Source organism: Fringilla coelebs (genome assembly GCF_963513975.1).
Source record: "Fringilla coelebs genome assembly, chromosome: 1".
NCBI lineage: Eukaryota > Metazoa > Chordata > Aves > Passeriformes > Fringillidae > Fringilla > Fringilla coelebs.
The window spans coordinates 97,243,427-97,269,436 of NC_140028.1; the positions used below are offsets into that span (position 1 = coordinate 97,243,427).

The following is a 26,010-nucleotide window of genomic DNA, read 5'->3' on the forward strand; positions in this document are numbered from 1 at the left end:
AGGAATTATTTTTACTAAAGCTGAGACGCTGAAATTTGGCTGAAGTTGGGCTTGAAATTTGACTGTTGATGAAATACTCAACTATTTCATCAAATACAAACTTTCCCCATCAGATGTTTAACCAATTTATATTATCCAATGAATATGCTATTATGTTTTTTCTACCAGTTAGTTTCATTTCCCTGGTCTCTCCAGCTGCATTTTACCCTTCCAAACAGGCCAAAGGATGGGCTCACAATTAAACTTGACTAGACTGGAAGATTGTGGTTCAGTAACTACTTGTTTTTGCAGTGGGAATGAAATGAAGACAGAACATAGAGGAAAAGACATGGGATTTTTCTTCTTTATAAGTTATGGGAGCCTCTACATTCCAACAGGGGAAATGGAGTCTAGCTGCTTGGAAGCATCAGCATTTCCTGTTTTAATTTATAACTTGATTCTTGAGACATCTGGGACTGGAGGAGGCTTATGAGTTGGACACCTGTTTTTCTTGTTACTGCAGACACCACTTCACATAATGTCTTTCACAAATAAAGCTTTTTTTGTTATCTCCCACTGTTCTTGTTTGATGGCTGATGTCTAAGATCAGCCCTGTGGTTAAAACCTTGAACTGACTACCTTAAATGTTTCTGTGACCTAATCTGGAATGCCTGAACTTTGTTAGCAAAGTGTGCCTGTTGGTAGCTGAGGGATTAGTGCTTTGTGATAAGGATGTAGTTTTATAAAATGTAAAGGAAAAGATAATTCTGGCTTTCTTACCATTTTCTGTTTAAAGTATTTATCTAAAAAATATGCTGAGAAGGTTGAAGGGGAGAAAAGAACAGAAAGGTTTTTTTTTGCTCTCTTTTATTATTTACTTTTGCATCTGATACATGAGACTTACTGGATTTATTGACTTTTTCCAGTCGGCCTCTGTCATCTAAATGGTCTGCAGCCAGCCCAGCAAGTCTTGCAGGCAGAGGTAAGGTGGTGGTAATATAGTGCAGTGCATAGTTATTGTTCTTCATGTTCTTTGAATTAAAAGTTCTAAATGCAGCCTAAAAATTGGCTGTATCAGCATTTACCCCGTTTCCTAGATAAATAATGGTATGTGTCACTACAAACTGTACCTGGAGCTCAGATTGCCTCACACTCACTTCACATTTTATGTGGTTTCAGTTGTTTCAATTATAAGACATAATTCATTATGAATTTTGAATTCATTGATCCTCTGTCCTGGAGTTTTGTCATGGAACAGTCATTCTCAAAGAAACAAAACATTATTCTTTGGTCTGTTCATGGTTAGGCCTATGGCAATTAGAAATTAAAGACTCACTCTTTCTTTCATCTGTTCCCATGTAGCTGTTGCTCTTTATAAATAAATAAAGAACAACAGCCAAATGGCATATTTGTAATTCAAAGAATTTAATTATGTCTTTAGTTTTTGGAATTTAATAACTTCAATGTCTTTTTGCATAATGTCTTAGTAACTTCTTGAGAGTAAATCATTGAGCGGCTTTTTACAAATGGAGTGTAATTAAGAATGGCTACTGAAACTGATCAGGGGAGTCAAGTTTAGAAGACCTAAAACAGTGGTTAAAATTAAGCAAACAGTCAAAATTCAGTGAATAATAGGAAGTGAATACAAAAATACTAAAGATTAGATGTCACTATAGGACACAAAATAACACAAGTGCACGTGCTGCTGCTTTCAAGGTGAAGAAAAAGGGAAGTTTATTTTCTGACTCTAGCATTTATAGTTTTCTAAAAGTGACAGTGGGTTGGAGGATGAAAGCGCAACCTCTCCAATGACACTGGACAAACCAACAGTCTATCAAATTTCTCTACTTCTATAAAAGAATGCAAACCGATAAGTTATTTACAGAAAGTGTGTGAGAAACATCAGAAGACTTAGAAAATCTTAAAAAATCAGAACGACAGTTAGACCCTTAAACATTTCAAGAGTACACATTCAGCTCACCTTAGCTGAAGTGTGGGAATATTTTTCTTCCTTCAGTATCTCAAGGAAGGATGTGAATTTTCTTACAGTTGCGAATCGTTCAACATAATAAATCGCACGAAGGTTCAGAATGATGTAAATTGTGTTGTGGTGGGAACAGACAGTTGGCATTAAATAATGCTAAAATTTCATGCTGAATGAAGATAAATTCTGCTGTCACACAAACTGTTTCTATATGCCATTCATGGCAAGACCAGGTCTAGTTTGATTTTTAATCTCAGTAATTTTTGGTTTAATACTAGTTTTTTACATAGCTTTTCGTGCTTTTTTACAAGCACGGTGTAGTAGTAGAAGATGTTAGCCTCTTAAATATGATGAATTTTATTCAATATCGACTCCTTTTTTTTTCCTTCCCCTTTTCTGGTAGTTCCAGGCAGCAGCAAGGGCGTCCCAAGCCCGGGTACCCTGCAGAGGTCTCGCAGTGACATCGACGTGAACGCTGCGGCGGGCGCCAAGGCCCGCCATGCTGCTGGACAGACAGCTGGAGCTGGGCGCCTCTCAGCAGCCGGGCTGCCCCCGGGGTCCTACGCCTCCCTAGGTAAGGGGAGCACCTCTGCACTGCTCTGAGAGGTCTTTGTGATTTTCTTGATCAAAAAGTTACACTGCAATCCTCCTGTATTTGAAAAGCAGTCGTTGTAAGTAGCACTGGAATGTGGCAAAAGAGCAGGTGTTCTGAAGTAAGTCGCAAACTTTCCTACATGCTTTATTTTTCTTGTGCTGGAAGAATGCCAATGCAAAGAATGTGTCCATACTATGCTGAATGTCTTAATCTAGAATTAGTGTTAAGTGTTGGAAGGAGTGGTACCTTTACTTAACAGCACAGTGGTGATCATGCTTTTTGTTCATAAAAGTAATAGGGAAATGAGTGTGAAAGCTCTTGATTTTCCATTTTTCCCAGCTCTTCAGGTTTTCTACAAGTGTGCTAAAGAGATACTCTGGCAGTCAGAGGTGGCTTCTTCATGAAATAGAGAAGTTTTTTACACAACAACCTGCTACATTGCGTTCATAATTTCTTCCTAAGGGCATTGATGGAACTATGTGTATGCTTTACCTCGCTGACAGTCTCCACTGATATTTGCCATTAGACATAGGAAGTGCTACAAGTGTCAAGAGTGAGAAAAGTAATTGATAATTGTAGTGGTAGTGTAGGTGCTAGAACATCCATGAAGCGTCAATGGTAAAGGACTATGAACGAATTTTTGTTCTAAATTTTTATCTTAGCAGTGCTGTAGGGATAACAGTGAGGAAAGAGAGGTTCAGTGTTCACAAAACTGTTTTTTTCTTCTCAGCTTCTGTGCCAGCTAGACCACCAAGGAGAGACATGTTAATATGGCCATAGGTGATCACAAGATGCAAAGAAACTGTATAGTTCATCTGACTTGCATTGTGTTTGGGCAGGTGTTAGCATCCCTGTAGGCTGTGGTTTGCGGAGGTTTTAGCTGTGCTTTTTAAAATCAGGATTTAAGTTAAAAGCTACTTTGTCATCAGGGCCTGCTTGAAGTGCTGTGAACGGCATTGATGTTAGTGTTAAAGAGTGAGCAATCCTGAACTAAAAGCAATACTTGGTACTTGGAATAGCAGTTTTGGATGTGGGCTCCCTCTGGTGCCCACAGAGGGGGCAGCAGAACCTGCTGGGTCACAGGTGGACACCGACATGAGGCTGCTTGGTAGAGGGGATAGACTGGTGGTTCCTCAGGGAAATGATGGATGTCCCATCGCTGACAGTGTTCAACACTAGGCTTGGAGCAAACCACTCCAGTAGAAGGTGTTCATGTCCACAGTAAGGAGGTTGGAACTTGGTGGTCTTAAAGGTCCCTTCCAACTCAAACCGTTCTATAATTCTGGAACTGTGAGTTCCTTCTAACTTAATGCCTGAAAGGCTGAAATATGTGGGATGATCATTTTCCAAGATCAGAGTATTGTCTGGTGTGTTTTGATGTGCAACAAAACATATTTTGAACCTCAGACAAAGCTGGCATTCAGAGAAGTAAAAGTGGTGCAGAGCATGGTGATAGAGGGAAAAGTCAAATGGAAATCAGAGAGATCCTGCTCTGTTAATGTCTTCTTTATGCTGCTCAGATGAATGGACTATATTGTCTTAAGACTTTCACAGAAAATTGTCTCTTGATTGGAGTATTGGTTTGCTTTTACAACTTTTAAAGCAATATCTGATTCACGCCAAGAATTTTGTAAGCAAGGGTTGAGAAGGGCGCAGGAGTTTCCAGTGAAGTAAACAGTGGTGGATTTAGCAGGAAAGTAACAGAAATAGCTTATTGTCTTTGTAATTTATTGATTGGATGTGTGAGGATTGGGGGAGAGGAATAATAAGCAATAAATCCAGGTCCTGTTCATTTGAAGGATTTGAGTTGCTGGAAAGCTTTACCTTGCTAGCAGATGCAATCACTTGTGGAGAGCAGTGTGATGTCATTTGAAATGGCAAAATAACATAATACTGGCAAAGTACAGTGAAAGTCAAATCCTAGTGCAGACAGTGAAAGGGCAGAGGTAGTCAGGGAGACCAAGGTTTGTTTGCAGTCATATAAAAGCAGTTCTGCTTGACTGATCTTGGCTCAATCTCCTAACAGTTTTTTGACTGTGGTAAGGTAATTTGAAGGATACATACCATATAGACAGTGTAACTGTTGTTTGTTGTGGATTAGCTTCAAAATATTGTTTGCTCTTATTTTTCAAAATGTAACCTTTAAATGAATGGAGTGCAAATCCGAGCAAGTTTCAGATAATGGGCTACTTTGTAAAGTTTTTTCTTCTGTTCATTTTAAAGGATTTATTTATAGTAGCCCAAATATGGAAAGTTAAATGACAGAACTATCAAGCTAATGCTCACCATGGTCTGAAAAGACCTAGGCAATGTTACTTTATTTCTGTAATGCTTTCCACTTCCTTTAGGTGTTGCAGTCAATACCAAAATAAATGACATTGTGTCCTAGAGCTTGAATTTATTTTCAGCCTGGCTTGCAGAGAAACATCCACCTTTTGCTTACACAGCTACCAAATTTCAAGCCTCAGAAGGCCAGAAGCTTGTAAGCATAGTAATCCATAATTGTGTTCACCCATCTCTTCCCTTTTTCATTATTAATACAAGAACTCTTGCTTATTTATGATTTATTAAAAGACTATGCTAGAAGCAGGAGGATACTCTCTAGTTATTTTAAGTGTTGACTATCTTTGACATCCTTAAGTATTAATGTCTTTGTTGAGGAGGCCTGAGCTGTAATTATATATGTCTTGTGTTAAATATTTTAATTTTGATTGTTACTGTCAGAATATTTATGCCCTACCTTCCTGATGAACTGGTAAATATTTAATGCTCTTAGAACAGAGTGAAACTTTCTCTCATTTGTCCTCTGTCTTAATTGTGCTGTTTTTTTCCCTCCTGTCCCTTACTCCAGGTGGGGCTTCATTCTCAGAAGCAAATTTCATACGAAATATAAATATATGGTTCATTAATGATATAAATATGTCCTGATGCTTCAGTAACTGTATACACCAAGAATGAAACCAATGATAAATGTTATCCCGTAAAGGTTTTCTCAAATTTGGGAAATACAGAATCACTGTGCAGGGTACTTGTACTCTGCTTTGTAATTTTGTGCCTTGCACTGCGCAAAACCAACTTTGCTTAAGGTAGCTTATACATGCATTAATTAGATAAACATGTCTGCTGTATTTAATATTAATGTATTTTCCTCAGTTAATGTTTTATGACTCTGCTGTGAACACCTTTATTCTAACACACTAAGTTTTCCATGTTTCTTTGCCTGCTTTTTCAACAAAGAGGATACTTCTGACAAGATGGATGGTAAGAAATTATTTAGTCTGTCCTCTAATTCTATTAAATATCTAATAAAGTGTCTTTTATGTAAAAGTATTGATGTTTAATATATTTGTCCACTAACAAATTACTGTGTTGTTTCCATTAACTCCTGTGTAATCTTGATGTTTTATGTGCTATTGCTGTATTTGTCAATTTTGTGAATGTTTGGTCTGTATCAGCAACAGAAATGTTATCAGAAATCTGACATTACCCCTCTTTTTTAAAAGAAGCTCTGTTGATTACAGAGCAGTTTTGTAAGTGTTATATGCTGATTTTAACTAGTTAAAACTAGCATGCATTTGAAATTAATCTAGCATGCATTTGAAGTTAAAACTAGCATGCATTTGAAATTAATCTAGTTCCACTTGATTCCATAGTTCTACATGTGAAGTCAATTTTTTGACTTAGCAGAACAGCAGTGGGAGAGCCGAACATGCTTGACCACTTAAGTATGAAAAAAACCAAAAAACTAAAAAAAATCTCCTCTATAAAAACCTAGCCTTGCTACATAATTTTAAGTGCCTGTAAATTCTGTAGTAAAATGTAATTCTATTAAAAAATCATTTGTGAAAAAGACCTGCCTGTTAGAATCGCTTATCAAGTATCCCACCTAAGTTTTAGCAGTTGCTTTTTCTTAATTCACTCTGTTACAAACACATAGAGTGACTGCAAAGCAGTTGAGCATCAAGCTTCTCATAGCAATTGTCTGTTTCAGGTGTGTGCAAATAATGCTTCTCATATAATAAAGTGACAGTCCCAGCCTGCTGCTTGGTGATGGTAGTTCTAATTTATTGCTTGGGAGCACTTAACAAGCCCTTAAAGAGTTTGCTGCTTACTTAATATTTTGTGTGATGTATTTATTAACTGTGCATGTTTGGAAGAATTAGTAGCTTATTGGGAGCAAATGTATCTCATAGAAATGAAAAGAGTAAGAAAGTAGATCTCTAAACCAGAATCCTGAATTATTTCAAAACAGATGCTTCTTGAAAGAATTGGAGCTGGTTTTGAGCACTGAAGATGTCAAAACTAGTTTAATAAAATGAGGAGTGTTTGTACAGGATGGTGGAGTTTGTATTGCTTATTTCCATGTTACATTTCTTTAGGCTATAGTAGGCTTTACTTGTAGCTGTTTGTTTATAGCTGTTATTTATAGCAAATCTTGAGTTTTGGACATTGTCATGAGAAATAAAGGTTCTTAGGGCCATGTAGGCCTTTTCTTTTGTTCTCTCCAGAAGTCACAACTAATGATATGTTGCACATTTCTGTTTAAAACAGCAAGGGAACTGCTATAAAATTGATCAGAGTTAACAGGTTGGGATTTTGATTAGAAGCTATCTCTAGATACAATTTGCAAAATGGAATGAAAACAGCTCAGCTGTCCAGCTGTAGTTGTATGATACAGCTGTTCTGATCTAACCACCACCAGGAGGAACTAATCATTTTTCCTATGCCCACTAACCTTTCCCACGTATTTTTTATCTCTTCTTTTGCTAGCACCTTGTGATATTCCATTATTGATGACTGTAGGTGAACAAACTCCATAAAACTGATTTCATAAACATGACTAATACTCTGTTATTTAGCTTTTGGAGCTGCCAGTGAACCTTTAGCCATCCAGACCAGGTGGTAGCACAAGGTTGAGAGGAATGAGAAACAGAACCACCCCTTTTAGGAGCTTTTAGGAGTCTGTTAGCCTGTCTTAGGTGTTGCCTAGGATCTGCCTTCCAAGATCCATCTCTGCAAGACTGTTGGATTTGGAGCGGTAGCTCAGGGTTTGGGGGTTTGGTTTTTTGTTTGGTTTTGAGTTTTTGCAACTGGCAAATTTTAACTCGGTACTTTGAGGCACTCCTACCTACATATTACTGTAACTGATTTTTGTGAAGAAGCATTGAAATATACACTGAACTAGTTTTTTAGAGAGAGTTTTTAAAAATAGTTCTGTGAAGATATTGTAACATGAGAAAACTTTCCCAGCAAGTCTGACTGTGTTCAGGCTAGCCAAAGACACTAACAGATGTTTTCATCATTGTAGTTCTCTTGCAAGGCAAAAATGGTAGAGAGTGAAAATAAAAATGGAAGTACCCTTTGATTTTTTAATATTTTTTTAGGAGCATTTAACATTTTTTTCATTACCAGTATGCATTTTATTCTGTAATAAGATCTGTTTCAGAGGAACTTAGAGGAAGGGCTGCTGATGAGGCAGGGTCCCATCAGTTCCTAGGTACTGATGGGAGAAAGCCTTGTCTGACTCTCACGTTATCAAAAATCATGCCTTGTTAAGCTCAGCGTACTTGTCCAAGTGTGATCTGATTTCAGCAAGCTCATATTCCTTCCATGTCTCTGAGCAAGACTTGGTCTTCAGAATAATCACAGGCTTAATTCAGAGAAATCCTATTTGCTGGGTGTTCCTATCAAATTATCACTGCCCAGTGTGGGAAACACTGTCTCTGTGTTTTTCTCTGAGGTTATGTATAACAGTATGTTTCATATTTTCAGAAGAGCTTGCATTACAGTATTTTTAATGTCTGTTTTGATCTGTATATGTAATTTTTTGACTGGTCTCGTAGGTGTAATTTTCTTCTATTGAACTTTTTGTTGTTTGAAAGGCAGTGATGTGCGTTTTGTTCTTGTAAATGGCTCTCAGTGTAGCATGGATATTTTCTTGATTATTTTACTTCAGTTATGGAGTTGCAACATAAAAGCTTTAGATCTCTTGACTTCATAAAATTTGTCAAGAATCCCAAGATTAATCTCAAAAAGAAATTTCAAAGACATAGTTATGTTTGGAATATCATGTATTTTATTATTTTTTCTGTTTAGGAACAGCTTCTGAAGATGGTAAGAAACTACTTTGTTAGACTAGCTAATATTTTCAGCTTCGTATTTTCATTGATACAAACGAAGCTTTAAAAGTAAACTTGGTATTTCTCGGGCTTTGTGGAGGTTCATAACAGATATGGGCTTATGGGCTAACAGCTTATGCATCTAATACTTGGTTGTTATGTACTATTTTTAAAATTCTTTTGCTTTTATTTTAATTCTCAATTACTCATCTGCAGTCTTAAGTACCATTGCTTAGCATTTCTACTGTGAAAATACAGGGGCTTTATAATTTTGCGTTCATTTTTTTAAAGCAAGTCTTGTCACAGAATATTTCATCAAATGTGTTCATGCTCTGGGAAGCAGGTGCTACTATTACTCATCTCTGTGAGACTTGGAAGCTAATTTTCTATCTGTTACTAGCATTTAAACCTGCCATTAGTGAATGGATGTAGAGACTCCGAATGAGTTAACAGTTCATTTAACTCGCAGGCACAAACTGATTTATTTTACATTGGTAAAACTGGAACAGGTTCCAGGTGATACTTTAACATAGTATTGAAATAGTGGCACTCTGTATTCCTAGGTTTTGGGCCAAATTCTGGATGCAGTTACATGCCTTGCAGTCTCACAGCTCTCAACTGCCATTGCACGGGGATAACTAGTAGAGTTTGGACTAGTTTATCTAACTGTTCTTGCTAAGCCTATTGTTTTAGTGAATATCCTCCTTTATCCTGATTCTCTTCCTATAGACTCTCATCTGTGGTTATTCCCTCTACTTGGATTAATAATATTAACTTGGTTGATCTCCAAATTCTGCTATGGAAAGCCTAAAGAGGCTAGAATTGAATAACAGTCTATGTACTTAATTCTTTTAGATCAAATATTGACTTAGCATCTCTAGGAAATATTTTAATCATACTGTGCTTAGAAGTGTTGAGCTTGTTGAGCTAGATCCATCCTGTACAGACTTTTTGGGGTTTGTTCTTGCAGCTTAGAAGAATTATGGTTAGCATGAGTTTGGTTTTGATCTAGTTTTTCTGTTGCTTGAGAGGTTGGCTTGGGAAAAGTAGTATACAACGCCACTGTTTTGTTTTATGAATGATCTTTCAGATAGGAAGATCCCAGTTGTCTGAATTATAGCTTTCTTCTGTAATTTCTTTCTATATGCTGGATGTTACAAGGAACATGGCTAGCAATGCAGAAAGCTTTGACCAAACCCAAGAGAATTTGCCATTTGGCATTCTAGAGAAAAGTGAATCTCTTGTTTCATTTGTAGGTACTTAATTTAATTTGTCTCTTGCTTGGCTTTTCTGTCTAGTGAGGACAGTAGTATTTCTTTATATCATGTTGTTATGAGAAGCACTTAAATGTATTTAGTGTTTGCAAAACGCTCTAGAAGGTTTGGGAAATCCTGTAGAAGTCTACGACTGGGGCCAGGAATACAGTAGAATCTTCAGTAATAAAAAAGCTAGTATTTAGATTTCTAAAAAGAGAAGTGAAGTTAGGAAGAAAGCTCAGAATCTGTGGTTTTATGACAGCAAAAGTAGAATTAGAAGCTCGAGTAATCATGAGAAGACTGTACCTGATACAGCAATATTAGTGTTTTCATTGGATTGTATTGAGTAAACTTTCCCTTTTTTAATGAACTCGACACATATATGTTGGAAGGATGAACTAGCTAGCCAGTCCAGGGTGTTGAAGGTGTAATGTGCAAATTGTTTGATGAAACATGTACCATCAGAGGAGAAGTATCTGGCTTCCTCAGCTGTTAAATTCCTCAAGGTGTTCAAATTTCTACTAATTATCCCAAGCAAATTGTCACCAGTTCAGTTACATTGCGCTTCTTTTATATGCAAAAACTTCAGAAAATATTAGTAAATACTACTGATGCTCTGCTTCCTGCATGACTGTGAAAAACTGATTTAATGCCCTTTTTCTTTTCTAGGTCGTATACGATCAAAGCTCTCCACCCCTTCTGTTGGTATTGGAAATTCTAAAACAGATTCCAGAGGACGAAGTAGAACCAAAGTGGTGTCACAATCTCAGCGTATGTATTTTCTATTTATCAGTTATACCTGATAAAGAGGCCAAATGCTTAAGCATATATTCATTGAACAATGGCTACAGTCAAAGTTAATTTTTTTAAAAAAAAAGCTACATACTGAGTTGTTGTTCTGTGCCTTAGGTTCATCATCGCCAGACCAAAATGAAGGTATTTTTTTCAGTGTTTTGGATCAGTGGTATTTGCATGCTTTTCTGATTCATGTTGTTTTTCTCTGGACAAAATACTAGGCTAGGTCTTAGTTTGCCAATTAAATTAGATAATATAGCAGGATGTGAAATCTATCCTTAAATTCTGTCTTCAATTATAACTTCTCAACATTCTTTTCCCCCCTTTTCTGACTTCCCCAACGTCAAAAGCCGATAAACATGGACTAATAATAGAGAAGAATGGGTAGGCTGAATGGTGTCCTCATTGTTACCTGAGAGACCTAATTTACCTTTTTTAAAATAGTCTTATTTTAGCCAGAAATACCCGTTTTCTTTGAGCTAGGCACTGCTGTAGCTCTTGGGTATAAACTCCTTTTTTTTTGTATTACAGCTCTTGCCTTTACTTAACTCTTCTTGGAAGGAAAAATTCTAACCCCTCACATTACAATCAGTTACTGAGCTTGTGTTGCGTCAAAGGGTTAAAACAAGCAATTTAATGTGTGTCAGCTAATCCACAGTAATTTTCTGTGTGTGTTTAGTAACCAAAGCAGATCTAGCCAAGCACTTGGTCATTAATTAAAAAGACCTGATTACCTCACACTCTTGGCACTGGCTGACCTATTGCAATTTGTCCACACATCCAATGTCTCCAACAGACATTTTTTGACTAAGCTCTGTAGCATTTTCAGATTCTTATCTTTGTCTGATTAAGTGAAATGCAACTAAATTAATGAAAAGAAGACAAACGCACAATAAAATTAAAATTAACTTCCCCCATGTATAAATTATCAGATATAATGTTCTAAACCAGTAAATTTTACCAGGTTTAAAATTTTCAATACAGTTATTTTGCTATCACTAACCACTTTCTTTAATAAAACCCTTTAATAATTTAATGGCAGTAGCATTTATCTTCATAGCAATGACTGCATGTATTGTAAATGGAATTATTTTAGAAGTCAAAAAAGCAGGTAGTAGCTGGTTTTTTCCTGTTAGAGTACTTGCCATTCAGTTTTGCATAATTTAATTTCCCAACAAGTACAGTTGGATCAAGCCTGATCTAGTGTTTGCCGGTTTTCTGAAATAAAGCTTTCAAACAATGTAATCAGATAAATGTAGCATACTAAAAATTCAGTGCAATTACTACTAAAATTCTACTACTACTGCTACTACTAAAATTCAGTAGAAGAAGTTCCCTTAAGGACTTTGACAATACTCTAGTCCCAGAAGTATTTGTGAAATGAGAGTGTTCAAATGAGTCGTTGGGACAAAAGTTCTGCAAAACTTGTTTTACAGATTGCAACACTGTACCATAAGCAAAGAATATGTGAATCATTTAAGAGGGAGGGAAGGTAAAGTTCCTTCTAATCCCTTTTTCCCTTCTATGAAAAGATATAAGCAGTTGTCTGTAAGAATTTTTTCATTAGTATTAGGAAAGTTGGGAATTAAGCTTTTTGAAAATAGTTTTGCACTTTGAATAGATTTGGTAAATTTGTGAAGATTAAGTGAAGATAAAAGTGAAGATATTTGATGAATGTCTGAGGAAGGGGATAAATTTAGGTAGCAATATAATACTTTAGTGATGATCACTGTCATATGACATTAAATAACTGTATATCCAGAAAAGCAAAATTAGGCCTTTCCAGTTTTTTTACTAATAATGACAAGGTTGGGTTTTTTTTTTTCCATTTTTACACAGTATTAATGCCTAAAGAGATAAATTGAGATAACTAGATCTGACTACATGTGATGATGTGTGAAAATTAAATGCATGAATACATCTTTACAGCCTTTTATTACTACTTCTGTTCATAACTGATTGCTTCAAATAGCTCATTATAACCTGTCAGTGGGGGAGAACAAGAATTCTGAGATGTTTTAAGGAAGATAAACAGGGCAAATACAAATGGACAGGCGAAGGAGAATTCTCAGGGACTGTATGCCAGCTATTTGGGTGATGCTTCTTTATGTGACTGAAAATTTTCACAGCATTGTGTGAAGCGTGATGCTTAATGTTTCCATACAGGGGATTGTTTAAGTTCCCCAGCTTATATAATGAGAGAATAGCTTCATACTAGATTTAAGCTATTTTTTTTTTAAACCACTCTAGCACAGATGCTTTTGTTAATTTTTGGGTTACAGCTACCTTTTGTTCAAAAATCATTTTACGAAAGACTTGCAAATTTGAATGCTTTTACAAAAAACCATTTTTTTAGGGTTTTAAAAGCCCTTTACTCCTCTATTTTTAAATTAACATAAAGTAAATGCCTCATTATTTTATTCTTACCTATGGAAAAAAATGGTTACATTTCTTTCCTCTTCTTTCCAGTTTGGTTGCAGGGTAATTTAGCAGAGTCTGCTAAAGTTGCATTACAGTTGACATTCAGAGAATTTCTGAAACAAATTCTTCCTTTTGTACTCAAGATTCCTTTTAAAGAGGAAAACAAAGAATTCTATGCAAGTCTTTTCAGTTATGCCATTGTGAATTTGGTTATTTTGTTTTGGTCATCCACCGCACCTGCAGCTCAGTTCCTTTACTGTTGTGTCTCAAAAACAAAGTTTTGATCGTGTGTGTAATTTTTGTTCAGCTGTTGAACTTCTTGAGCCTTTTTGGCAATGTAATATTCTTTTCAAGTAATATCCAGGCTACAGTTTCATGCTTAATTGAAATTTAATTCTTCAGTGTTGAGTTGTTGATTAGAAAGCTGAAGAATTGTAATTTGCTTGTGCAGCTTTGCTTCATCTGCTTTGTACATAGCATCTGAGTTTAATTCTTCAATTGTGGAAGCTACTTAATAGCACTGCTTTAGCATAACCCCCTTGTGGCTTTTTTTCCTGTGTGAAATGACTAAAGCTTTCTTATTTCCATTTGCCATTCATTTTTTAATCTGCTCTGCTCCCTCCCTCTTCATGGATTATAAATCCCTACCCTAATCCTGCCTTTACACTTGTTCAGGATCACAGTCTGCTAACCCCATTGGTGGTAAGAGTCTACAGAATTTGTGTACACATCATTGTTTGATCACCTGTTTGACATACCTCATTTAAGGACCCTATTCAGCAGAAATTCTGGCTGGCTTTTTACCATATGCTGCGCGTAACTTAATTGGGTGCAATCCTTATGTAGAAAGCAGGAGAGATGGGAAGGGTTTGTGATTTTGGAGTAGTGCCTTAGTAATCTATCTTTCATCATTCAGCTCGCTTAGATCTGCTGGTAGTGGTAATAGTGACAAGAGTATGCCAATGCTGTTGTTCTCGGGCTGTGTAGCTGCATTCAGTTAGTTTACGCTGCAGTGGTACACTTTGCAGGTCAGGCTATTAGAAGGATTAAAGAAAGTATTAGAACAAGTGGTTGCATTTCTTCTGAATATTCTGAGAAGAGTAAGTTTTTTTAGATTTCTGACCTTTTGAAGAAAATTTACAAGTCTGTGCTACAGTGAAACCTTCAACAATATTTTTACTGTTTTAAAGAGTTGCAAAACAGGAAGAAAGCATAGTAATATCAGGTCTAAGTTGAAATACCCTGATATGAAGAATCTGTCAAACCCCTAATTTTTGCACATATCAGCAGTTTTATAGGTTTGCTTATTCTTCTGTTGCTATAGAAGTTGTGCTTGTTTTTTTCCAGGCTGCATAATACTTTATTTATCATTTCTGCTGAATAGGCCCATAGGAAAAGGGATTTTTGCTAAATAATCATTTCAAGTTTGAATTCAAACAATGAATCTGAAAGTACATGCATGGTACATTTTTTTAGATTTCTCTTCCACCCAGCATATGTTTTACTTTGTTTGGAATTTTGTTTCTTTTCCCATATAGTCAAGCTTTAGTCAACTTGTATCTTTTTAACAATGTGTCTCATAAGAAGTAACCCATGAAATTCACTTCAAAAGTTGCATGTTGTCTGTAAATCTGATAGCATCACTGTGGTCATACAGTTACCTGATTGTATTTTAAAGATTAATGAAGGAGTCAAATTTGTATGTAATTAGTCTTTGATTGAAATTCTGTTTTGCTTTTTATTTGGTCATATTTCTTGAATTGTACAGCCGGAAACTATATTAATATCAGCTGGTGATATAAATTAGTTATGGCTAGGGAAGGAGGAATTCTTTACTAAGAACTTAGAACTTAAATGTTCTGTAACTAAAATTTCAAAATTAAAGATAAGTGATCTCAGTTTCTAGTAGTGATAGTGTACCTGGAACATCTGTAGTACTTTGTACTATGCAGTTTTAATTAACAGAAATTTAAGACTCTTAAATATATCCTAGTCAAATTTTTAGCTTGTTTTAAACTAATTTATGATTTTCTGTAATTTGTGGGGTAAGCTCCACGGAAATGTACATGAGTACTCTGTCTTCTGTCATATATTTAATGTCAGAATAGTCCTTGAAGACACCATGCATTTAAAAGCAAGGGAGAAGATTTCAAATGCTAGGAAAATCACATTAATTAATTCTAACATTGGTTGCATTGGAAGAGCTGGGATAGTTATGAAATCCTAGTTTAAAATTTCTCCCTTTAGCTTTCTAATAGGTTTGTTTGTTTGCTTTTCTTTATTAATAGAAAATTAGTTAGTGAGACCACATAGCTTAAAATAAAAGAACACATTCATTTTAGGGACCGTGGAGCTCTTGATGAAGTCTAGAAATAATAATTGTGGTTTCTTGAGCTCATGTAGTGCTAAATACCATGTCAAGTGCTTCCTTGCATCGATAATTTTAACTACCTTGTATGCAGTACTGTAAGAACTCGGACCAAGGCATTTTATTTCATGTTTTTACCTTGTAAGTTTTTCCTGATCATTTCAGTCTTCCACCACCTTCCTACTAACTTCAGGTATTATTTTCTTTTTAACCATGATTGATTGTCCACTGTGCTGTTGCTAATATTTATTCATTCTACCTTCAGCTGGCAGTAGATCGGGGTCTCCTGGAAGAGTTTTGACAACAACCACACTTTCCACTATGAACACAGGAGTTCAGAGAGTGTTGGTGAATCCTGCAGCTGCACAAAAACGGAGCAAAATCCCACGAAGTCAGGGATGCAGTAGAGAAGCTAGTCCTTCTAGGTTGTCAGTAGGTAAGAGTCACCAAATAACTCTTGGTTTCTTTTATAGCCCTTCTTACTTTAAGTGGTGGATATTTAGAGCTGCTGTTTAATTATAGGTGGATGGAAAAAAAAGAATATGTCCTAGAACGTGGCTGTTTTCTGAGACTAGTTTTTGATACACAAGACAGTTTTAAACTGAAGCTGAAATTTGAGGTTTTTCTTGTCAGAATGTTGTAGTTGATCTTTTCATCACCTCCCTTTCCTTCCTTCTCTTTTTTTCACTTCACACTCAAAATACCCATATCCTTTGAATGAAAGTGTAATACCATTTTGGAAGTATTGTTCTTCATTACTTCATGTCTTCCGTGTATGTGTGTGCACATGTGTAAATGCTGTGATGCTAAAATGAAGGTTACATGTCTTTGGCCTCAGTATAATTCAATTACACTTTATTGCACACAGTGTTATTGAAAAACATCTGTTGATTTTAATGGTATTGATGCTGTCCTTCCTTTGTATTGTTGATTTTTATCTTAGCTGCATAATTTTATTTTCCTTCTTTAAGAAGCTGTGGAGTTTTCCATTGGTGCTACTGTTGATTAACTTCATCTTGAACACAAATTCTGAATCATTACTCAATGTTGCGTGTTTTTTTCCTCCATCCTTTCCAACGGGTCTTTCAACCGTTCTGTAAAGAGTTAGTAAATTTCCATTTAAAGCTGTGCAAAAAAATAATTTCATTGAACTGACTACACGTAGACTAACCCAGCACAATCAAGAAAGTCTGTAAAAAAGGTTATGACTTAAAATGCAACATAATCATCAATGTCTTTTCTTAGAAATGCATCTTTGATCTTACTGCGGAACAGAATTGCATTAAAACTGCAACTTTTCTTATGTCTTCTCCCTTTGTGCCGCTGTTTGTCTGCACCCTGAATCATACTAGCGCGAGGCAGCCGCATTCCTCGGCCTAGTGTGAGTCAGGGCTGCAGCAGGGAGGCCAGCCGTGAAAGTAGCAGGGACACGAGCCCTGTCCGCTCTTTCCCACCCCTGGGTAAGTACTCGGAGCCTTGTCGTGCATGGCTGTCCCTGCCCCTCCTTACGTGCGCCTAACGAATCCATGCCTCCTGCGTTTAGCTTGTAGCTGGCCACCGTGTTCTCCCTTCCTTTGGCTCTGCCCCCACTTACCCCGATGGAGGACTGAGCAGTGTGTGAATGGGCTGCACACAGGGAAAATACAGGCTTTGCTAGGCTTAGTCTGAAGTACCGAGTCTAGAAAGGCATGTGATGCGCAGTGTCCAGATGCCATTTTGAAAAGGCACTCCTGCTTTTGGTTTTTTTTTTGAAATTGCGTGTTTCTCTTTTCATTGCAGCACTCCTTGCTTGGGTACTTGAGTGCAGGGTGAGCTGTTGCTCAGAATTTTCTACCTAGTCAATGAATTATTTTAGTGTGTAAGGAGAAAATACAGTTAATTATGTCCCGTTAGCTATATGGTCAGCAGCTTATTGGTCTGACACAAATTGCAAGGTTTTGCAGGATTATCAGTCTGTTTCTGAGATGTCAATGAGGTATAAGGATATTAGTTTATTACTTCATTAACATGTTGGTTAAGGATTAGGGAAGATTTTCATCTCCATGTATTTTTGACAAGGTTACTTTTGCTTGAAATGCTTTTACATGTTGGGTTTGTTGATTGAGTTTTTGTTTTGCTTGTTTGGTAATATTAAACTCTGTGCAATTGAATCTGAAACAGATCTCTTTTTGGTGTTACCTTTGTCTGAAATAGTCTTCAGTATGTATCCTTCTTATTTGCTTTGTTCAGTGTAGCTTACCGTTAAGGACTTTGTAATGCTAGCTGTTAAACATAGTCTGAAAATAGTAAATCTCTGGTTTCTATCTCAAATTGAGGCACCCTACCGTATTCCTAATTAGCACTGGACATATGTCGTGGTCTGTTAGGGCTTCCTGCCAGCCATGGTTTTATTGCGAGAGTACAGATTAATTGAATGAAAGCTGCTTCAGTAAGTAATGCTAGTTTGCCCAGATGCTGTTTAATTGGGAAATGATACTAAATGTAGATGTTATGCAGGATCCATTAGGAAGCCTGTATTTTTTTCTAAAACACGGCTGGGAGATTGTGTTGAAGTACATATATACCTTCTGTGTTTTAAAAACAAGGGTGTTTTGCAGAACTCTTAGTGCTTCTTTTGCTGCATTACAGCTTGATTTGAATTACATGCATGCAAGATCAGATTTACATTTTGTAATTGGTCGAATGCATGCTATCTTAAGAAGTCTGTATTAGGCAGTACCATGAGATATTTGGGATAGATGCCACTGGAGGTTTTATTCTTTTTTATAATTCAGATGTCAAAACAAGTACCTATACTAGTGAAATGGAATTGTCTGGTAGTGCAGAGAATGCAAAGTAACTTGTATAGGAATCCAGCATTGGTTTAAAAAAAAAAAAGGAAATTAAATGAAGATTTCTTTTAGTATGACTTTTTATTTGAATGATATAAAATGTCCTTCATTGTTTTGTTGGTACAAGTGAAAGATGAAATAAGGCAAATTCAGCTCTGTGTATCTAGAGGCAGTTTGACATGGGGTTGAATAGTGGAATGTAACTTGTATTGCCTCTCATTGTCAGCACAGGAATTTTTGCTTACGAACACAAATGAAATAGAATGGATTTTATCCCCCTTTAGGGTATAAAATGACCTAAATGCTACATAATTGCTTCACTGTATACATTGGTATGAAGTGTTTATATAATCTCACATCTCAGTATAATGTTATAAACTGGGAGATAAGGGCCATAAGAAGGGATTTGTAATTTATATAGAAGTGTCTACTTTTGTTAAATATAGTCAGTATTAAATATCAGACTAGTATAATGTCCATATCTTAGCTAAGAAATCATTCATTTCATCTTAGTGTGAGTCCATTTAAAGTCTTGATTCATACTTTTAAAAAATGCAGCAGAAGTAAATACTTGACATTTTCTGCAGTTTGAGGGGTACAAAGAATATTCTTGTAAATATGTTTCTGAATGAGGTACATTTCACCCTGTATATAGTGCTTTTTTTCACTGTCTTAAAAACTTGTCCAGCATATTTCAAATGTCTGTAGGGGCAGGAGTAATTTCAAGTTTCTTGCCTAAAGTTTGAATTTTTAGTTTTCAATTGAACCTGTAATTTTCAGCGTTCATTGATGGAAAGTAAGGGGAAAGTTTATCCCATTAATACTTATATTTAAAGAGCTGTCAGCTGTGATGTCTGTGTTGTGACACCCTCAGTCCTGTCTCCTTTTCCATGCTGAGATTCACTTTCTTAAGAACCAAGCATTCCATGAAGCATTAATTCCAAACTAAAATGCCCTAGCCAAACATCTTGATGTAGGATTAGTTAGAAATAAAGTACATTGCTGTACCTTATGTAAGGAGTGGAGAACTGAATGTGGAAAGACACAGTGTTGTTTCTGGGATCATTACAGGGCTTAGGATCATTGTGGAAGTGCACTCAGGTTAAAAGGTCCTTCCCAAAATGTTGTTTGGTCAATGGTTCACCTGTATGTGATTCAAATCAGACTCTTGAATGGTCTTTGCTAATCAGAGAAAAGAATGATTAATTTGATTTGTCTGTTTGTGCTACTTTATATATCCAGAAGGAGTAAGATATGTGCATTTATAGTTACTTATTAAATTGTAAGATTTTATCTAGGAGTTTTCCCTCTGTGGGTGGACATTTGGGTTCAAGTTTAAATTGTCATTTATGTGGCAATAAAATTCTAGCTTAAGTGAACTGAAGAAAAAAGTTGAATTGTTTAAAAACGCATTTAATTTAAAAATTGCTTGTTTTAAGAAAGAAAATACTAGCAATGGTGAGTCAGCTTCTTCAGAATTACTAAAAAGGCAGTTTTATACAAGTGCCATAAGGAGTGGGGTACTCAGTTTTATTCAGAAATCCTTAAGGATCTTCAGTTTCCAGTTACCATAACTTTAAAGAATCTTAATGAGCTGTAGTAACTAACATGTGTATCAGCTTCACATTTTATTCATTAAAAAAAAATAGTAAGTATGTGAATTATTAATTGCATTAGTTGCCTTATGTTAAACTTTTAATTATAATTGGCTAATTTTAACTTCATTTACATAGTGTTGAGTTTTTACTGAGGTTGAGTTGTCTGCAACATAGGCAAGAATTCAAGTGTGTACAAATTGTCAGCTGCCAACACAGCGGGTTTGTGCAGGAGGCACTTTTTGCAGATAATGTTTGATATGTGAGCTCTGGCTCTGACTGGAACACACAGAATTTATTTAAGTCCACAATGCAAGACCAGTGTCAGTGGACTGATAACTTTTTAGGTATTTCTGATGATTCTGTTTGTGTGTGAGTGTGTGCATGTGTGTCTGTGCACCTTTTCTTCTTTGAACTTAAACATACTTGCTTTTTACCCTGCTCTTAATCTTGTAAATTAAAAAAATTATGCATGAAATGTCCAGTGTACATAAACCTATATAATCATATTTGGTATAATCAAAGAGCTACTCTGAAGATTTTTGCTTCTGTTTAATACTCATTTTCTTGTGCTTAAGCTGAATCATTTTGATAAATATTCTCTTGTTCACCTGATCAGCTATTGCAGCACTTTGATTCCATGGTCATAGATAGGGTGTATTTAATCCTGTTATTGCAGCTTCCAGACATCACTCCAGATCCACTGGTGCCCTCTACGCTCCTGATGCTTATGGGGCCACAGGTGAAGGATGAGTACCCTTTGCTGTCATCTGTGCAGTCATCCTGGATTTTTTTTTTCCCACCCACTTGGTTATTGTCATAGTTCAGTTTTAGAAAGCATTATTTATATTAATTTGAGTTTTGTGGTTTTAATAATCCAGATAGATGTGTTTATGTTGCTAGATTTTGTCTCCACCCTCATCCTCCAATGTTAATCCTTTTTTTCTTAACATTTTTTTACTTGCAGAAAAACTTTTTTTTTCTATTTGTTTAGTATTTGTAGAGCATTCTTTATGCATGTAGTTTTCTAATCAACAATCTCAATAGCCTTCCTATTGTATTTGCTTTCTTTCTAAATGAAAACAAAAACCCAAAATGAAGAAGACATTAATTTTTGAAAAAGCAAAACTTCTTTCAGATAAAACCATTGTTTTATAGGGGTTTTTCCATGTGATGTTGGAACAGAATGTTTGTGGGTGACCGGCTTTTTATTTGAATTCTTACTTTTGTCTGTACCACTAAAGACTTCAGAATGGAAATGGTTATATTATCCACTACATAACTTATTAAAAATGCTAAGCAAATGCTTTTCTTCTACTTGGGTTTTTATAAGTGAGTGTGATATTTACATCCCAGCTTTCTATTCTGATTGAATTGTTTGTATTTATTTTTGTTGTTATAACAGGTACTGGCTTTGGAATTAGTCAGTCGAGTAGATTATCGTCGTCAGTCAGTGCTATGCGAGTTCTGAACACAGGTTCTGATGTGGAAGAGGCAGTAGCAGATGCTTTGGTAAGAATCACACACCTTGTGTGGGTTACAGGCTCTTTAAGTGTTTGGTTTCTGTACATTAGCATGCAGCAGAACTTGTAAATTACTGTTTTATTGGCTTCTGGGCGGGGGGGTGGGGTGTGGAATAAAAAAGAAAGAAACTGAATTGCTGGAGCTACAAGTATTGGAATTTTCATTCCCTACAGAAAAAAAAAAAGTTTTAACTTTTGAGAAGCATGCTTTTTTTCATGGCAGATAGGAAACAGTCTTGGACTGTTGTGTTGGAGTGGCTTAAGGAGCCACTTGAGCAGGCAGAACTAACCAGCAGTTTTCTCACAACAGCCAGAAAAACTTAAGGAGAGGTTGAAGGCTTGTTAGAGCTGGAAATGATGACAGCTAAAGCCCTCTGCTTACCGGAAGTCTGGGTGCCATTTAAAGTTTTTCTGTCTGACCGCAGGTGAAATTGATGCTGAAGAGAGAAAATGATGGCTGGGCAGCCAAGCCCAACACAGCCACTCTGTCTCTCTCCCACCACTGGTGTCAGAGAAAGAATCTGGAGGGTAAATGCCAGAAAACCTGTGGCTTGAGATAAAGACAGTTTAATATGGAAAGCAAAACCCATGCACCTAGGCAGAGCGAAACAAGGAATTGATTCAGTGTTTCCCATGAGCAGGCAGGTGTTCAGCCATCTCCATCAGAGCAGGGCCCCACCACACACAGCAGTGACTTGGGAAAACAAGTACCATCATTCCAAACATCCCCCTCTTCCTCCTTCTTCCCCCCCACTTTATATACTGAGTGTGATGTCCCATGGTGTGGAGTGTCCCTTTGGTCGGTTTGGGTCACTTGTCCTGGCTGTGTCTCCTCCTACTCTCCCATTCACCCCCAGCTTCCTGCCAGCATGGCAGTAGGAAAAGCAGAAAAGGTCTCAGCTCTGTGTGAGCCTTGCTCAGCAGTAACAAAACTCCTTTATATTATTAACCCTGTGTTCAGCACAAATCCAGAATACAGCCCCACACCAGCCACTGTGAGGAAAATTAACTCTAGCCCACCCAAAACCATCACAGCAGGTAGCATTTCTTAAGTTTAGTTCTTGTTTTTCTTTGTTTTCAAAATGTTACACTAAGTTAAAACTGGTTATTCTCTTTCTTAAGCTATGCTGTTCTTTAAAAGTGTGGGTTTGGCTCCTCTGCCTTTCTGCCCCTGTAAGCCAAACTGAGCACATGATGTAGTTTGCTATTCTGATATTTACATCAGCAAGCTGAAATCCTTGATTAATTTAAAATGCTGATGCTATGAATGAGGTACATTTTATCAATTATTCTATGCTATTTGCATCTCAATAAATACTTGTAAGTATCTATTTTCTAGTTACCAGAATGTTTTAAAGAAATAGTTATTTCTCTGGTTTAAGAAAAACTTATTTTGAAAGTTAGTAAAAAACTACAAATTAGACTCTAAATAACAGATATAATTCAAGAGAGAAACAAAATTTCAACAGGTGAAGAACTCTGTCATATTCTTAGTATGACTATTGATTTCTTAGTTAATACTTCTTTCTTGACATATTAGTTTAAAATTTGTGTACCTTCACTGGCATAGAGGTCAGAATATCTGTGAAATCTTGCATAAAAGGTCACGGTGAAGTTGAGGGCATTTTCCCCTTTCTGTTATTACAAACTTGCTAAAAGTTTACAGCATTAATAGTGAATGCTGGTTTGTAAACTGGAAGTCAGTCTGGATTTTGGAATAGGGAACAATAGAAAAATAGTCCATGGTACATGGAAATTTTCTGATATAACTGGAAAGTCTGTGCTATGGTCCTCTCCACATGGGTGCATCACAAAGAGTATCTTCAGTACTTTTAGCAACCTCCTAGTTTTCAAATTTGCTGGGCAAATAATGTAGTAAGAATATAAGTTGAGGAGAAAGTCATGTTTCCAATGACTGCTCTTGAGGCTTGAATATGTCCTGCTTTGTTGAAACAATAAAACTTCTTCAGAGAAACTGGTTTGCATTACCTGAATCCAAAATATCATGATGCTGCTAGAAATGTAAGAGGAAAATTGGTTTGTATATTTTAACTAGAGTCTGACATGACAAAGAAGGATCAAGAGCTGCATCATTTTATTATTGTAGTACTTGCACGCCTCATTCCTTGCCATGCTCTAAATGGTACAGGTTGTCCTGTACAAATGGCTCCATGGAAATGGAAGTCTGGTAATAAACACCCTCATTGTTTTACCATAGACTGAAGAGTCACACTCATAGTGGTATTTTTAAACGGTAGAATGCAGAGTCCTGACATACCAAATATAAATACAGAAATATTCCAGATTGTGTAAATCTTTTTTATTTTATGAAAAATACTTGGCCAGTTTTAATGGTGGTGAAGCCAAAGGGGTGTCAGTCTTCTGCCTAAGATCCGTTTTGAATATTGCTGTATGAAAGGCAGCAATAATGGAAATCTTTCCGTATTTTTGTCTTTTACTTTAGTGCCATCCTTGGCATTTCAGATTTGTTTACTGAAAAATCTTTGTTTTCCCTTATGGTGTCTCTTTTCCAAAACACTTAACATCTCTGTGATTTTTCCCTTCAGTTATTCTCTCACACATGTATGTATGCTCATTCTGTTGACAGTAAGCCTGCTTGTTTCCTGTTGTATTGATTAGTTTGTGGTTAGTATTGTGATAGCCTTTAAGTTATTCCATGGTTAAAAATGAGAGCCCTGTGCGAATGGCAGTGGTAATTAAGGGGAAAACAATCACTTGTACTACTGCTTCTTTGAATATGTAACAAAACTGAGTTTTTAAATGCTGACTTCAGCTCCAAAGTTTGAATGGCAAGAGCTGTTTTGCAGAGGTGTGGGTTTTTTCGTTTTAGGATAGATAGTTTTTTTCCCCCTCTGATCTTTGGTATGATGTGTTTTGTTTTGTTGGCTTGTTTTTTGTTTTAGGAGATTTGGAATTTTGCATTATGTAATCAATTTTTTTTGTAGAACATTGACTGTATTTGTTGCAATGACAAAATTTAGATATTCAAGTTAAATAGTTCAAATCAAGGTTTTGGTACTTAAGCAATAATTGATTGCATTTGTTAAGTTAATGTGCTCATGCTCAAATATCACCGCATAAGACACAATGATTTTAGCAGAGAAGTCTTTGTGACCAACCTGCCCATGATACATAATATTTTACTGGAAATGGAAACTTAGCAAACTACATCTTGACATTATGTGATATGCTAATCAGACACAGAGAGCTAAGAACAAAATTTACAGTAAGACTATATATTGTCCAGTGGCAGGAAGTTTATTACTCGCAGTGCTGCTATGCCTTACCTTCCTGTTCTCAATTTCTGTTTCTTTTCAATAATTTACTGCTAACAGCTCTTAGGAGACATACGGACTAAGGTATAGAAACTATTTTTCTTCTTTAATAGTTTAATATTTTGATATTTTGATATTAATGTGTTTGATACAAAATGAGTTAAAATGTCAAAATCTGTGTAGACCTCTGATTCTTAAAATCTGTAATTTATATAAAGCTATGAAGTGAAATAACTAACTTGCAACAGTCTTTTGTCACCCTATTATGCAATTTAATGGGTTCTTGAAAGAAGACCTAAAGTTAAATGTTTCATCAAACATATGTCTTCTCTGTGTTTGCTTTGGGTTTATATTTGGAATATTATGTAAGCCATACTTCAACATATTTTCATTAACTTGGTTTGACCTGCTGAATGGTTGGAGCCATTTGTCACTGCAGGGAGTCGGGGCCACACCAGTTATTGAAACTGTTGGTCTTTCGAGCTGTTATGGGTATGTTGCATTATCCCTTTGAGAATCAGTGCTGATCTGGGGTGTCTCTGTACAATAGAAGAAGCCCGTGCGAAGAAGATACGAATCGTACGGGATGTACTCAGATGATGATGCCAACAGTGATGCATCAAGTGCCTGTTCAGAAAGGTCCTACAGCTCCAGGAACGGGAGCATCCCCACCTACATGAGGCAGACAGAAGATGTGGCTGAGGTCCTGAACCGCTGTGCCAGCACCAACTGGTCAGAGAGGAAAGAAGGCCTTCTAGGCCTGCAGAACTTACTAAAGAACCAGAGAACTCTAAGGTAGGATGGCATCTCAACAGAGAAACATCTTCTTTCAATGTTGGTGGGAGGGAGAGAGAGAGGGAAGGCAGGGTGGGTCTTTGAGAGTAAGATGGGGGAACAACGAAGCTTTTCTCACTTCTGGCTAGTAGTGTATGTTTATATACTAGTGGATGTAGGGAATTCACAATTGAGAATTCTTGCCATACAGAGGGTTCGTAAGTTGCTTCCATCTACTTTCAATAGAAGGCCTTTTTTTATTGTTACTATAATTTTGAGGGTATTTATTCAGAAGAAATTGTTTACTACTCACTACTAAGAATACCTTTTTCAGCATCTGCACTGTTACAAAAGTATGGTATAATACATGAGACAGTTTAAAAGAGACATTTGAAGAGGTTTGAAGTCTCATTTTAGATGAAAGCTATTACATTTTTATCCATGTCTCAAACAAAACTAGTTTCGTTTACTAGA

At 36.3% G+C, this 26,010-nt stretch overlaps 1 protein-coding gene across 14 annotated transcripts in view; it reads left to right on the forward strand.

Moving 5' to 3' along the window:
- The window catches only part of CLASP2 (cytoplasmic linker associated protein 2), a 143,819-nt gene that overhangs the window by 89,570 nt on the left and 28,239 nt on the right, over nucleotides 1-26,010 (forward strand). For 2 of the 14 annotated variants that reach the window (XM_084219605.1, XM_084219614.1), the window contains exons 17-26: nucleotides 906-961; nucleotides 2,367-2,537; nucleotides 5,796-5,819; nucleotides 10,603-10,704; nucleotides 10,843-10,869; nucleotides 15,783-15,953; nucleotides 16,870-16,977; nucleotides 20,623-20,685; nucleotides 21,349-21,455; nucleotides 25,313-25,557. In XM_084219605.1, coding sequence (XP_084075731.1) covers nucleotides 906-961; nucleotides 2,367-2,537; nucleotides 5,796-5,819; nucleotides 10,603-10,704; nucleotides 10,843-10,869; nucleotides 15,783-15,953; nucleotides 16,870-16,977; nucleotides 20,623-20,685; nucleotides 21,349-21,455; nucleotides 25,313-25,557 — 1,074 coding nt within the window. The remainder of the gene's footprint in view (nucleotides 1-905; nucleotides 962-2,366; nucleotides 2,538-5,795; nucleotides 5,820-10,602; nucleotides 10,705-10,842; nucleotides 10,870-15,782; nucleotides 15,954-16,869; nucleotides 16,978-20,622; nucleotides 20,686-21,348; nucleotides 21,456-25,312; nucleotides 25,558-26,010) is intronic. The other 12 variants (XM_084219615.1, XM_084219606.1, XM_084219612.1 and 9 more) reach the window with 8 other exon arrangements.